This window comes from Lacerta agilis, chromosome 17 (genome assembly GCF_009819535.1).
Source record: "Lacerta agilis isolate rLacAgi1 chromosome 17, rLacAgi1.pri, whole genome shotgun sequence".
NCBI classification, from domain to species: domain Eukaryota; kingdom Metazoa; phylum Chordata; class Lepidosauria; order Squamata; family Lacertidae; genus Lacerta; species Lacerta agilis.
In genome coordinates this window covers 38,475,088-38,489,868 of record NC_046328.1, presented here as the reverse complement: position 1 = coordinate 38,489,868, position 14,781 = coordinate 38,475,088, and the positions used below count along the sequence as shown (strand labels likewise).

At 46.2% G+C, this 14,781-nt stretch overlaps 1 protein-coding gene across 1 annotated transcript; it reads left to right on the top strand.

Annotated features, from left to right (window-relative positions):
• The first annotated feature begins 4,923 nt into the window (after positions 1-4,923).
• LOC117061463 (V-set and immunoglobulin domain-containing protein 10-like) lies at positions 4,924-5,711 on the top strand. The gene is made up of 3 exons (XM_033174301.1): positions 4,924-4,949; positions 5,045-5,256; positions 5,368-5,711. The coding sequence occupies exons 1-3, from the start codon at positions 4,924-4,926 to the stop codon at positions 5,709-5,711; spliced, it is 582 nt and encodes a 193-aa protein (XP_033030192.1).
• The last annotated feature ends 9,070 nt before the right edge of the window (positions 5,712-14,781 follow it).

The following is a 14,781-nucleotide window of genomic DNA, read 5'->3' as shown; positions in this document are numbered from 1 at the left end:
CAGCTAGACTGGGACAGACCCTGGGGAGCTCAATGAGCCAGCCACAGGAAGGATCCTAGCAGGCACAGAGGAAGCCTCATCGCTACTCGGGGCGGCGGACGAAGGCACCCCCTGGGGGCGGGGCAATGACAGGACAGAGTGCGCATGTGCTAAACCGGCATATCCGCGCTCCACCACGGGGCCACTGCCACTGCTTCCACGGCGACCTTGCGAGCCACTGAGCAATTGGCAGTTCGTGGGGCTGCCGCACGTGAAAAGCAGCATGGCCTTACGCCCGCCACTCACACTCAGCAGCCCCACGAGCCGCCGATTGCTCTGCAGCTTGCAAGGTCTCTGCAGGAGCAGCGGCAGCCCTGTGACGGAGTGAGCATGCGCCGGATTTCAGGCATGCACACTCCATCCTGGCCAGCTCTGCTGCTTCCACTGAGCGAAAAGCAGCAAGGGTGGGGCAGCCCCACAAGTCGCCGATCACGCATGGCAGCCCCATAGCGGCGCTGGTGGGTGGGCCCTGGGCGGGCCGCAGGGTGGAGCGGCCTCGCTCCGCGGCTTGCTCGTAAACTGCTGAGCAGGTTTGCAAGCAGGTTGCAGGGCGAGGCTGCCTCACTTGCTCGGGGCCTGTTGGCAGGGTGGGGTTGGCCCAAGTGTCACCCCCTCTCCTGGAACCCGGGGCACCCCGCCCCCTACGCCCCGCCCTCGCTACGCCGCTGGATCCTAGAAAGGCCTGGAGAAGGATATGGGAGACAGCTGTATGCCATCTTCCCCTCCCCGCTGAACTGTATTTAAGCCAGTGATTGTCAGTTAACGCTTGTGTTGCTTTGTATTTATGTACTTCAGCCTAGATTTTTTTTTTTGAGGGGGGAAGGGTTATATTGAATTTATTCTGTATTAGCCAAAAAAAATTCATTTCCATCATTTTTCAATTTACTGTCATATTTCACATTTCGTACATTTGTATTTCCAATGCTCTGCATTTTGATGTTTTGAATGTTTGCTGTGAGCTCATTGTGGAAGGGACACATATAAATGAACTCAATCAATCCCAATCAAGAGGGAAGGATCTGAGACAACTGATCTTGGTTACCAGCAGCCAGTTCCTGGAGAGGGTGGGGCAGTGCCACAGTGATGGTTGTTATCTGAGCTCAGTTCGTAGAACAATCTGCGCATATGACGAAGGCGGCAGTTAGAGAGCCCAACCATACCGGTAGGTAGAGCCATAGCCTATGAGCCGGTGCTTTATTTACTTTTGTCCAGTTACTCTATTTATTTTTCTTGATTTGAATTATAAAATGGTGGTTATCTTGAGTCAAAATGAGACTACCCCAAAACATTTTTTTAAGGGAGAAAAAAAAGCACTGGGTTGAGCGAACTAATTCTAGTTCTCTCACTGCCTGCCCTATTGAGAGCTACAAGAGTAGCACAGTTACAGGTGGGTAGCCGTGTTGGTCTGCCATAGTCGAAACAAAATAGAAAATTCTTTCCAGTACCTATCAGCTGATCACCCATTCCCACCACCCTTCTGAGTAATACCCCTCCCCACTCCCTCACTATATTTAAGGATCTGGTGACTTCTGTTTCAGTGTATCTGAAGAAGTGTGCATGCACATGAAAGCTCATACCAAGAACAAACTTAGTTGGTCTCTAAGGTGCTACTGGAAAGAATTTCCTATTTTGTTTCAAGAGTAGCACAGATACTAAGGAGGAAGGGCCAACTGGCAGGCTAATCGAAAGTGGGGGCTGGCTAAGGACAGGCTGAAGCAGGCAGTGCCCCACTCACCCTCAGGGAACAGTCTCCACTGCTGTGATGTGTTTCTGCACGTTTGCAACTGTTTCTCTTCTTTGCAAGGGTTTTGCAGGACTCCGAAAGGTTGGCGATCTCCAAATGCTGGTGGGAAGAATCAGACACCTTTTCTTAACAGAAACCTTTGACAGGCAGGTATATGATGACAGAGAGAGAAACACCCTGAGCTTGTACCCTCTTTCTCCTCCTCCACTGATCCTTGGTGGTTTATTAGGCAAGGATCAAAGAGCAGTGAAAGGATGAGTCAGAAACAAAGGAAGGAAACACACAGTCTTGCTTGGGTGAGAAGGGGAAGGAAAGCGAACACTGTGACAGCCTTGCTGGTATAAAGAGGAGGATCTGATCTGCTGGGAAGCGAGAGGGAGGAAGAAGAGGACTGTTGTGTTGGAATGTTCACAGCTCTTGCACATAAAGCCCTGGACTCGGGCAATGCTTATAAGATGAATAAACAGACTAAATTTAGAGCACCTATCCCGTGCAGGAAAATGAAACTGTCAAAGGGCGAGAGCAGCTGCTGCGCCCTGTCTCTCATTTCGGTGGCCATCTTTCTCCCTGCCTCAACAGCAGCAAGTCTCCCCATCGGTGAGTCCCAGAAACGGACATTGTGAAGCGTAACTGCAGCTCATGGATCTCTGCACTTCTGGAGAGATACGACGGTGGATTTTTCTTAAAGAAGGCCTCTTCTTCAGACTATTGCTGTACCAGTCCTTGGGTAAGGACTTCACTGCTTTCTCCCTCAAAACAAACAAACAAACAAACCCCACTTAAATTAATGGAGGGGCCACTCTGAATTTGATTTGTAATGAAGAGGGAAATTATTGGCAAAATTGATTACTAACACTCAGGGTTTCCTCTCCCCAGCTGGAACCTCCCCCCAAACACCCTTGCTGGCTTCAGAGGAAGCTCCAATAGAAGGCTTTTGAGTGTTTAATTGCGTGTGTGATATTTGTTACTGAGCTGAAGTTGGGGGGGGGGGGCAATCTGCGTGTATGATGAAGGTGATCATCTCCCCTGAAAGTGTCGGGTGGGATAGAGTAAAAGCCAGGGGCGTAGCTAGCCGCTGGGCTGCCGGGGGCAGCAAGCCCAGTGGCACCCATGGGGGCGGGGCGTCGCTCCGTGTGCATGACATCACAGCTTCTCCCCTTGAACTCCTGCCTGCCTCCTCTCCATATTTCCCCCTGTTTTCGCCTGCCTCCCCACAGCTTCTCCTGTTGAACTTCCACCTGCCTCCTCTTCGTATTTCCCCCTGTTTTTGCCTGCCTCCCCACAGCTTCTCCTTTTGAACTCCTGTGGTGTGATTTGTTCACCACCCCTGCACTCTCCCTGGTCACCCTGAAACTCTGTTGCTTACTGTTGTATAATTGCAAATGGCGCAGCCTGAGGCAAGGAGTTGTCTTTGTGGTGGCAGTTGAAGCGTGTTCTGGCCACTCCCCCGCCAGCAGCCTATTGGCTGAGCTGACCTGTCTGTTGTCTGTTTTACGTCCACTGGAGGGCGCTGGGATTTTTTTCAACAAATTCATGGATTTACCTGGGAAAGGTGTGATATTTTTGCAATCTATGTAGCTAACAACCTTCCCATATAGCCAAGGAATGTTGTGTCCCAATTTGATACGAATCGGTCAAACGGTTACGGAGCAAGGCTTTCACCAACAAACACCCAGCTTGAAATATATATATATATATATATATATATATATATATATATATATATATATATATATATATATATATATATATATACATATATATATATATATTTATTTATTTTCTGGGCCAATCTTCTGTCTGAGTTTTTTCTGGATCCCAGTTCCTGGACACCAGATAGGTGCTAGAGAACAGAGAGCAGGTGATTCTTGGAATGTAACTTTGGAATGCAGTAAATGTTTAACTAGAGAGAGTTGGGTAGTTCAAGTGGCTCAATGTACAATTCAGCAGCAGTTAAGATTAATCTTGGACATTGTAGACTTTCTTGGATTTCGGTCCCAAATACCTGAGAGACTACTTCCTTCCCCATAGTCCATCTCAGCTGTTAAAACCAGCGAAAGTGGCACTCTTGGTAGTTTCACCTGCCTCAAACTTTTGGGGGAGTGCCAGCCCAGGAGAGGACCTTCTTTGTGGCAGGCTGCTAAACTGTAGACGTCCCTCTCTACAGAGTTGCACCCGGTACCTTGAGTGTAGAGTTTCCATTATATGCCGAAGATTCACCTCATTACCCTACCGTTGACATCTGCAATATAATTTTTATTTTATTTTTAAAAATATTTTTTATTAATTTTTCATTAATAACAATCCAATATAGACCACATAATTACAATACCAAATCATAATTCAGTTAAAAAAGTCAATTGTCAGATTCCAAATTAAACATTTGGGTTGACTTCCCATGTTCTGATTTTAGGAGATTTTTAGGAGATATTGATTCCTTGTTCCCACTCCAATTCACTTATTTGATCCAAATAATATAGTCCCAAAGTCGATCCTTTATTTTAACAGCCACTGATGTGTTGACTTTCATTCGGATTTAACTGTTCCATATCTTTTAATTTGGAAGAGGAGTTTATATCTGGTAATTGCAAGAATTATTACTCTCAAATTATCCTTAATTGCCTGCATACCCGGGGTCCGCTATCGCTGGAACTGCTCTTCACCATGGCGGCAAAACTGGATGTCCTCTGCAGAATAATTTTTAGGACCCTCCCTATTACATCTTAAGACTGCATTTTAAATTGATGTTGTTATGTATTGAAGTTCTCACCCTAGGCCACTAGGGGTGTGTGTATATAGTTCATTCTGCTGCAGTTTTCACTCAGGTCCGCACATGCAAATGAGGGATTGAAAAGGGACGTTCAGGGGTTGGGTAACTACAGAAAGTTGTTACTGTTGCTTTGTAGCTGAGTTCTATATAAGCAGGCTGCTGAGGCCTTCAGCTCACTTCTGTTCCAGCCTGAGAATAAACAAGAGCTGCTTGGAAATCACTGTGTCGTCTGCTGTGTCCACCCACTCCTTAACAGATGTAACCTGCTCTGGGACCTCATGATGGAGCTAAAAACAATAATGATACTAATTTTCACCTTTGTTTGTATCTCCTCCCCCACCACCACCCCCCTCACTAGAAACTTTAAGCCATGAAGTGGGAAATCCACGCCCTCAGGTGAAGGGAATCCTGGGAGGATCAATCTTGTTTCCTGCCAATGTAGCTCAAGGAATTACAGTAGAGAAAATTCAATGGGACTTCCGTCCCCAAAGGGGTGGCCTGGGCTATTGGCTGGGGGAATTTAGACATGGGAAACTGCAGCACCCAGATCCCACTGGCCGGTTTGGACAACGGCTAGACGTGGTGAACGGGACAACATTAAGGATCAAAGACCTGGAGTTGGATGATGGTGGAATCTACAACACTCGCATCTGGTTTACTAAGACACAGTTTCAAGAACAGCGTTTCATCCTCACTGTTTATGGTAAGTTACTGCTTTCAGTGTTTGGCTCATGGAATAGGATCAGCACCATTTCGCAACATAGGTACTGGGATGAGTGGGACGCAAACCTTATGCTGATTTCGTGTTCCACAGAGCCGGTGCCAACCCCACAGATACAACACCAAGTGGAATCCAAGACTCCAGGTGGATGTAATGTGACCTTGCGATGCTACACACCTGGAAGGGAAGAGCTCAAGGTATCCTGGGAAACATGGGATCCGCACAGGGCTTTGGGAAAGAGTGTGAATCAGTACCAGGTTTCTAACAATGGCCGGGAGCTCCGTGTCTTCTCCTGGAACAGTTCTTTCAACTCCAAATTCACCTGCCTGGTCAGCAATCCAGTTGACCAAAAGAGAGCCTCCTTTGACTTGCTCAGCATCTGCCAGAGTCATGAAGGTGAGCAATATATCCTCTCCTTCATTATCCAGAGGAGGTGAATAGGCAGGCTGGCTCTTAACATGAGGGATTTGAGGAGATGTGTTTTTATTAATAAATGCTTCTCTTTGCATGCTTTTGTGCAGGAGTGGGGCAAACACAGCACTCCTTGAAGACTGCCCTCATCCTGTGAATTGCTGCTGCTGCCCTCCCCATCTCCTCCTATTCCTAGCTTGATTCAGGGCAGGCAAGTGTATCGGACAGGACATTCACAGCCCAAATCTTTGCAATACAAAAGGGACAGATTAACAACACTTGCATATCTCTTGTTATTTATTCTTCTGCACTCGGCCAGGTGTGAGCATGAGACTCTGAATCTCAGGGTCATGGGTTCATGTTTTGGGAGACTCTTATTGCTCATTGCAGGTGGACAGTTTGGACTCTTGAGTCTATGGCTTATCCCTGCCTTGATAGTTCTTCTGATGATAATGGTGATGTTGATGTTCATGTGCTGGAGGAGAAGATTTAAAAAGCATAGAAGAGGTGGAAGAGGTAAGACCATCTCTATAGACCTTCTTCCTATATTGCCTGAGATGGGGCTTCCTGCCAAATATAGATGTACCTTTCTTTTCCTTATCCCGAGAGTCAGAGACTGGTCTTTGCCATGGACTAAATAATGTGTCTCATTTTGCACTCCACAGGTATTTCCTTTTTGATCCGAAATAAGTGGGAGTGTTCTCTTCCATTCTGGAGCCACCCAGAAAATGATAATGTTGAGGTGAGATGATCTGTGTGCAAAGTAATGACAATGAAAGCATCTGATACATTTGGGAGGCATTTAATACTTATGATATTATTATTTAAGTTGTAATCTGCTATTTTTAAAGAAACAACAGCAAACACAACAACAAACAGATTTGAAACACGCCAATGACCTTATAATGAATGGCAATCAATTTGGCACATCCCTTCCCTATGAACCATCTCTGCTCCTCTGCAGGAGGCTTCTCTTAAAATTATCTTTCACTGGCACTGCACTCCACCCCATCCAGCCAAAATAAATACTAGCATCTCCCCTTTATGCTGAAAAGGCTCATATTTCCATGCATGGCGGAGTTTTATGTTGGTCTATTCTTTTTGGAAAAAGGTGTTTCACACTATTTCTAAAATTTCACACCAATACCTTCCACCCACACCAGCTCTTGCCTTGTTATCTATAGAATCAAATTTAAACAATAACCTTAAAGGCAGATACAGGTAGGTAGCCATGTTGGTCTGCCATAGTCAAAACAAAATAAAAATAGAAAATTCATTCCAGTAGCACCTTAGAGACCAACTGAGTTTGTTCTTGGTATGAGCTTTCGTGTGCATGCACACTTCTTCAGATACACTGAAACAGAAGTCACCAGACCCTTATATATAGTGAGGGAGTGGGGAGGGGTATTACTCAGAAGGGTGGTGGGAATGGGAGATTGGCTGATAGGTGTGGAAAACCTGTTGACAACTGTTAACGACTGCAGTTGGTCTTACAGGAAAAAGCAAGGGGTGAGATGGCTAAAGATAGCTTTGTCATAAGAATCAGATGTCTTTGTTCAGACCAGGTCTCTCCATGGTTTTAAGTTTGGTAATAAGTTGCAATTCAGTCTATTTCTGAAATTCCTTTGTATTTCCAGTCTATTTCTGAAATTCCTTTGTATTAAGACAGCTACTTTGAGATCTTGTATAGAATGTCCTGGGAGACTGAAGTGTTCTCCAACTGGTTTCTCTGTCTTGTGATTCCTGATATCAGATTTATGTTCATTTATCCTATGGCGCAGGGTTTGGCCTGTTTGTCCAATATAGAGAACTGAAGGGTATCTGAAGAAGTGTGCATGCACACGAAAGCTCATACCAAGAACAAACTTAGTTGGTCTCTAAGGTGCTACTGGAAGGAATTTTTTTTATTTTTTATTTTGTTTTGCTTAAAGGCAGAGAAATTGTATTTTTACTATTATCAGCCACCTGATGTGCAATAGGCCAATATTGATTTGCAAAAGCCCAATACTGGAAACAATCTATAGAAATCCCCATTGAAATCTGGGTAAATAACATTTGGCATGCAGCTCTATTAGAATGCCTTACTCACCATAGAAGGGTTATTAAAGGCACTTCAAAGACCGACACTTTTGGCGAGACTTCGCTTCCATTCCTTTCCTTTATAAAATGAGACAGAATATGTAGTTTTATTCAAACCACACAACATAAGAATCGCTGTGGAGAGGCTCCTTCAAGTTACAATGCATAAATAAATGTGTTGTTTGTGTACTGTGTGCTGCATAGGGAACTGAATAAGAATGTGCCACTGGGCAGGTTACTGTATATATATGTTGCTCTTGCATGTACATTAAAACCAATAACAATTAATTGGATTTAAAAAACAAAAACAGGCCAGTGACCCAAACGACAGTGATCAAAAGACCTAACAAACTGATTATGGCACAAGGGGAGGCAGGCAGCTTGTGCAAAGATCCTGTTCCTATCAAGGTAACATGCATGGACAGTTATAGTGAGCAGAATTGAACCCTCCCGTCACCAGCTAGTGAATGGAGGATTCAGCCGCCTGGCTGCAGGGCTCAGCTTCCCACATCCTTCCCCCAGTGAACCCAATAGGATTGGGCTCTCCACTCACCAGCTGTTCTGGACTCTTCCCAATATACTAATTATAACTTGGAATCTCAGATAATATGAGTACTGAAAATGGAACTGACATGATTTTCTCGATTCAAAATGGGCAATTCAACCTGCTCTCTTAGGGACTTAGTTATGGCACGTTCTCCAGTGGAACTAGAAAGCTAGCCGTAAAGAGTGGAACTGAGGTACAGGGAATATGCCTGCTTTTAGGCAGATTGGTATCCTTTCTTAGAGGACTCTGTACCTGGACAGGACTTTCAATTGGTCCAGGGTTCAGGTGGGCCCAAATGCCCAGAAACTCTTTTAGGAGTTGCATCCCCAGAGTCCCTCCTGTCATATTTTCTCTTCCCCTGCAGGCTGACTTGGTCAGAGAAGAATTATTGAGCAGTTCCACACCACCAAGGGAATCCTTTCCTTCTCTCAGTTCTTATGCAGTCTCAGACAAAGAGCCCTCAGAGATTGAACACTGCATCCCACAGACCAACATGGGGGATCAGGCGCATCTCCTGGAGCCACTGCCAAGGAATTCACTGAGGGTTCGTCAAGTGAAAGACCCCTTGAAGATCTCTCATTGCTGCCAATTGAGCCGGAGAGGCAGCCTACCCAGCAGCTTTAAACACTCGTCCCCAGAGTCCAGTGACCAGGACAAAGAGCAACATACCAAGACTTATCCAGGGACTATGGAAGGGGTCTCCTTGAGAGCAAGGAGTCTCAGAGATGCCTGCATGAGAGGCACTAGCAAGAGTGTATAAGGCACACACCTCTTCTAACAGCACAGGCGAGAAGGGCTGAGTGAAGATATACCGGTACATCAGGAACAGGGGAGGCAGAGAGATAAAAATCCACATTGGATCAAGAAATGCATAAAGATCTACATCAGAAAGAAGCATGGGAGCAGCACCTCCTATTTGCTAAGAGGTCCCTGCAGAGGAAACATTGCCAAGGAGATGGAAGAGCTGGTCTCAATGCTGATTAAACACTGCATCCCATAGACCAAGCTTGCAGGTTGACTCAGACAAAGAGGAATTCTCAAGCTGTTCCACACTACCCAGGGAATCCTTTCCTTCTCTCAGTTCTTAGAAACAGAGCCTTTGGTGATTCAACGCTGCACCCTACAGACCAGCATGGGAGATCAGGCAAGGAATATCAGGAACACCTTCATAACCAGCAGCAGATGTGCTCCTCCTCAGCCTTCCTGTTGCTGGAAACAACACAGGTCTCTGGCTGCTTCAACGCAGGCGCCTTTCCTTTGCCTTGCCTCTCGTACGTATGGGACCGCCTCTCCTGGCATGCCCCGCAGAGGACCTTAAGGTCCACAAATAACAACATTTTGGAGGTCCCGAGCCACAAGATTGTTAGATTGGTCTCAACTAGGGCCAAGGTCATTTCAGTACTGGCCCCCTTTGGGTTGGACTCAGTCAGACCATTATATTTCCCCCCCCCTTTACGGTTTTATGGGCTACTCTAAAATGAGGCTGCATTTTAAATTGTATTTTAACCAGTATTTTTATTAATTGTTTTTTCTTTCTTTTACGTTTTATTGTAATTTTATTGGTTTTAGCCGCCCAGAGACCTGTTTTGGCTGGGTAGGGGTATAAATAAAATTATTATTATTATTATTATTATTATTATTATTATTATTATTATTATTATTATTATTTCGTATTTAGCTTAGACACCCTCCATCCAGACTGAAGGTGTAAATGGGTGAATAAACTATATTTTTTAAAGCTACAGCAGTCTCCGTCATGTCTTCCATTCTCCAAAGGAACACAGACCCTCTTTGGGTGCCTGGGATCCCCTGGGCTCTTTCCACCGCTGGGCAGAGACAGGGGCCGGCACCCGACTTCTGCAGCAATACATTGCACTGGAGCACAAGGTTGTTTTCCCTCGTCTCCCTGGCAAAACATCCACAAAAGAGACTTTCTTTTCGGAAGGAGACATGTTTTCCCTACCAGGGAGACTAAAAAGGAGCAAGGTAAATATTTTAACAGCAGCAGAGTGACGGTGCTTGTCTGGTGTCAATAAGCAGGGAGTCCCAAAGAGTATTGCTACCAACACTGAAAGATCGATCCCTTGGAAGTGCAAAGCAAACATTATGGCATTTATACATGAGCCGGTTCTTCTTGCTGTTTGGTTCAATCTTCGCTTTGTTCCTTCTTTGCTTCTTCTCCTCACCCCTCATCAGACTGTGGGATGTGGCTGTGGCCTCGGGTGAGGGAGGAGGGGGAGAGATTTTCAGAAGCTTGAACTTGTATTTTGTCTCAAGGGGGGGAAGTTCTCCAGGTGTTGTGCTTCAAAAGGAGAGAGACAGAGATAGAATCACAAGATTAACAGGGGAAATAAGAAGTGGGGCAGGATCCCAGCTTCAGCACCACCCATATCCACCCCAGAGTGGCTTGCTCTGCCCCAGAACCCCTCAAGCTGGGCTAGAGACCCTGGAGGCACATTTGCCTACAGAAACCTTCCCTGGTGTCCATGGGGTCCCATCTCTCCCCCCCTCCATTTTATCAAAGCAATTTTGCTTAATTTAACACGTTTTGTGCTATTTTCACGAATACTTGCATTGCTTGGTACATATTATGATTAATGCATTCAAACAATGCATGCACTGATGTGCACACATTTTCCAAGTAAATACAGGTGTGTGCATATTAATTGACCGCTGAACAGCAAAGCAAAATTCAGACATGGGTGGATTTCATCTGTCATGGATGCTTCACCTACGATTCCTGCATTGAAGGGGGTTGGACTAATTGACCCTTGGAAGACATTCGAAATCCACAGTTCTGTGATTCTATGATTCAAACTAAGTGCTAAAATCAACAGGAGGTTATTAAACATACATACAGAAAAGGTAATGCCTCCGGTCATCATAGTGTTAAATGTAAGGACTGCAACTTGTACTGAATTTCTTTGTGCACATTTCCTGTTTTTAGCTCACAGCTTTCTCAGCCTGGATGACTGTGGACAAGCTTATCAGTTAATTTGGACTATTGCCCTCTTAGGGGGAGCTTTGGGGTTGTGCACTGCAGCATTTCCTGTTTCCTATGCCTGGGAATATAAGCAGAAGCCTCGTGATCTTCTCTTCCCTGGGTAGGAAAAGCTGAATGCATAGGGTGAAAAGCTGTAGGTTTGCTTGGTCATGAAGGGGAAAGGAACTGACAATGCTGAGCTCATCTGGAGAATAGGCCCCTTCCCTGAAAGCCCCCCCCCCCAATCTCAGGGTCAATGTGTTTTGGCACCTGCTGGGGGCTCACATTCCACTGAAAAGAAACCTCACCTCTCCAGACCTTCTCCTTTCCACCACTACCTTAACATTCTGGCCCAAACAATCATGGTGTCTAGCCAGATGAGGCTGGGGACAGGGAGGAGTTGCCTGTGCAGGAAGCCCGAGAGGGACCGGCTAGACTGGGACAGACCCTGGGGAGCTCAATGAGCCTTCCACGTGGAGGATCCTAGAAAGGAGCCCTCCAGGCTCCCCATCAGTCACCCTAGTGTGCAGCACTGGCCTCACCTTCAGAGCTGCCAGTCGGGCTCTGGCTCAACCACTCTGCCTATTGCACCACTGGGTCCTGCTCTGGACCAGCTAGACTGGGACAGACCCTGGGGAGCTCAATGAGCCAGCCACAGGAAGGATCCTAGCAGGCACAGAGGAAGCCTCATCGCTACTCGGGGCGGCGGACGAAGGCACCCCCTGGGGGCGGGGCAATGACAGGACAGAGTGCGCATGTGCTAAACCGGCATATCCGCGCTCCACCACGGGGCCACTGCCACTGCTTCCACGGCGACCTTGCGAGCCACTGAGCAATTGGCAGTTCGTGGGGCTGCCGCACGTGAAAAGCAGCATGGCCTTACGCCCGCCACTCACACTCAGCAGCCCCACGAGCCGCCGATTGCTCTGCAGCTTGCAAGGTCTCTGCAGGAGCAGCAGCGGCCCTGTGACGGAGTGAGCATGCGCCGGATTTCAGGCATGCACACTCCATCCTGGCCAGCTCTGCTGCTTCCACTGAGCGAAAAGCAGCAGGGGTGGGGCAGCCCCACGAGTCGCCGATCACGCATGGCAGCCCCATAGCGGCGCTGGTGGGTGGGCCCTGGGCGGGCCGCAGGGTGGAGCGGCCTCGCTCCGCGGCTTGCTCGTAAACTGCTGAGCAGGTTTGCAAGCAGGTTGCAGGGCGAGGCTGCCTCACTTGCTCGGGGCCTGTTGGCAGGGTGGGGTTGGTCCAAGTGTCACCCCCTCCCCTGGAACCCAGGGCACCCCGCCCCCTACGCCCCGCCCTCGCTACGCCACTGGATCCTAGAAAGGCCTGGAGAAGGATATGGGAGACAGCTGTATGCCATCTTCCCCTCCCCGCTGAACTGTATTTAAGCCAGTGATGGTCAGTTAACGCTTGTGTTGCTTTGTATTTATTTACTTCAGCCTATAATTTTTTTTTGAGGGGGGAAGGGTTATATTGAATTTATTCTGTATTAGCCAAAGAAAATTCATTTCCATCATTTTTCAATTTACTGTCATATTTCACATTTCGTACATTTGTATTTCCAATGCTCTGCATTTTGATGTTTTGAATGTTTGCTGTGAGCTCGTTGTGGAAGGGACACATATAAATGAACTCAAATCAGTCACAATCAAGAGGGAAGCATCTGAGACAACTGATCTTGGTTACTAGCAGCCAGTTCCTGGAGAGGGTGGGGCAATGCACCAGTGATGGTTGTTATTGGAGCTCAGTTCGTAGAACAATCTGCACATATGACGAAGGTGGCAGTTAGAGAGCCCAACCATACCGGTAGGTGGGGCCATAGCCTATGAGCCGGTGCTTTATTTACTTTTGTCCAGTTACTCTATTTATTTTTCTTGATTTGAATTATAAAATGGTGGTTATCTTGAGTCAAAATGAGACTACCCCAAAACATTTTTTTTAAGGGAGAAAAAAAAGCACTGGGTTGAGCGAACTAATTCTAGTTCTCTCACTGCCTGCCCTATTGAGAGCTGCAAGAGTAGCACAGTTACAGGTGGGTAGCCGTGTTGGTCTGCCATAGTCGAAACAAAATAGAAAATTCTTTCCAGTACCTATCAGCTGATCACCCATTCCCACCACCCTTCTGAGTAATACCCCTCCCCACTCCCTCACTATATTTAAGGATCTGGTGACTTCTGTTTCAGTGTATCTGAAGAAGTGTGCATGCACATGAAAGCTCATACCAAGAACAAACTCAGTTGGTCTCTAAGGTGCTACTGGAAAGAATTTTCTATTTTGTTTCAAGAATAGCACAGATACTAAGGAGGAAGGGCCAACTGGCAGGCTAATCGAAAGTGGGGGCTGGCTAAGGACAGGCTGAAGCAGGCAGTGCCCCACTCACCCTCAGGGAACAGTCTCCACTGCTGTGATGTGTTTCTGCATGTTTGCAACTGTTTCTCTTCTTTGCAAGAGTTTTGCAGGACTCCGAAAGGTTGGCGATCTCCAAATGCTGGTGGGAAGAATCAAACACCTTTTCTTAACAGAAACCTTTGACAGGCAGGTGTATGACACAGAGAGAAACAACATGAGCTAAGTTGCACTCTCTTTCTCCTCCTCCACTGATCCTTGGTGGTTTATAAGGCGAGGATCAAAGAGCAGTGAAAGGATGAGTCACTATTTGAGAATTGAGTCTGCAGTTTTTCACCATAAGTTCGTTTTGCCACTTTAATCTCCTTGGCCAGTGCATTCCTAGCTTGGTTGTACAAAATTCTATCTCCTTTCTTATGTGCCTCCTCTTTAGCATATCGGAGTTGCTTGAGTTTTCCTGTAAACCACGGTTTATTATTATTGTATATGCGCAAGGTTTTAGTAGGCACGCATAAGTCTTCACAAAAGCTAATATATGATGTCACAGTGTCCGTAAATTCATCCAGGTTGTTTGAGGCCATTTCAAAAATGTTCCAATCAGTGCAATCAAAGCAGGCCTGGAGCTTAAGCTTTGCCTCCTCTGTCCACCTTTTCACTGTTCTAACCCCAGGCTTCACAGCTTTTAGTTTTTTCTTATAAGTTGGAATGAGAAAAATCATACACTGATCAGACAAACCCAGGGCCACGCGAGAAACTGACCGGTAAGCCTTTGGAATTGTAGTATAACAGTGATCCAATATATTCATTTCCCTGGTGGGACAATTTACATATTGTTTATATCTGGGCAGTTCATGAGATAAGTTTGCTTTATTAAAATCCCCTAGTACAATAAGTAGGGAATCTGGGTATTTCTTTTCCATACTGATAATCCTGTCTGCCAAATCTGCTAATGCCCGACTAGAGCAGGCTTGAGGTGGAATATAAACCCCGACTAAAATTACTGAGGAAAACTCCCTTGGAGAGTAAAATGGTTTACAATTGATAAACAGTGCCTCCAACTCCTCACTACAGGTTTTCTCCAGCACAATAACATCTTTGCACCAGTTTGTATTTACATAAAAGCACACTCCTCCAC

Coding starts and splice junctions, on each gene's coding strand:
- LOC117061463 (XM_033174301.1), top strand. CDS start 4,924: ATGAAGTGGGAAATCCACGCCCTCAG. Junction 4,950..5,044: donor TGGGAAATCCACGCCCTCAG/GTGAAGGGAATC, acceptor CCGTCCCCAAAG/GGGTGGCCTGGGCTATTGGC. Junction 5,257..5,367: donor TTTCATCCTCACTGTTTATG/GTAAGTTACTGC, acceptor CGTGTTCCACAG/AGCCGGTGCCAACCCCACAG.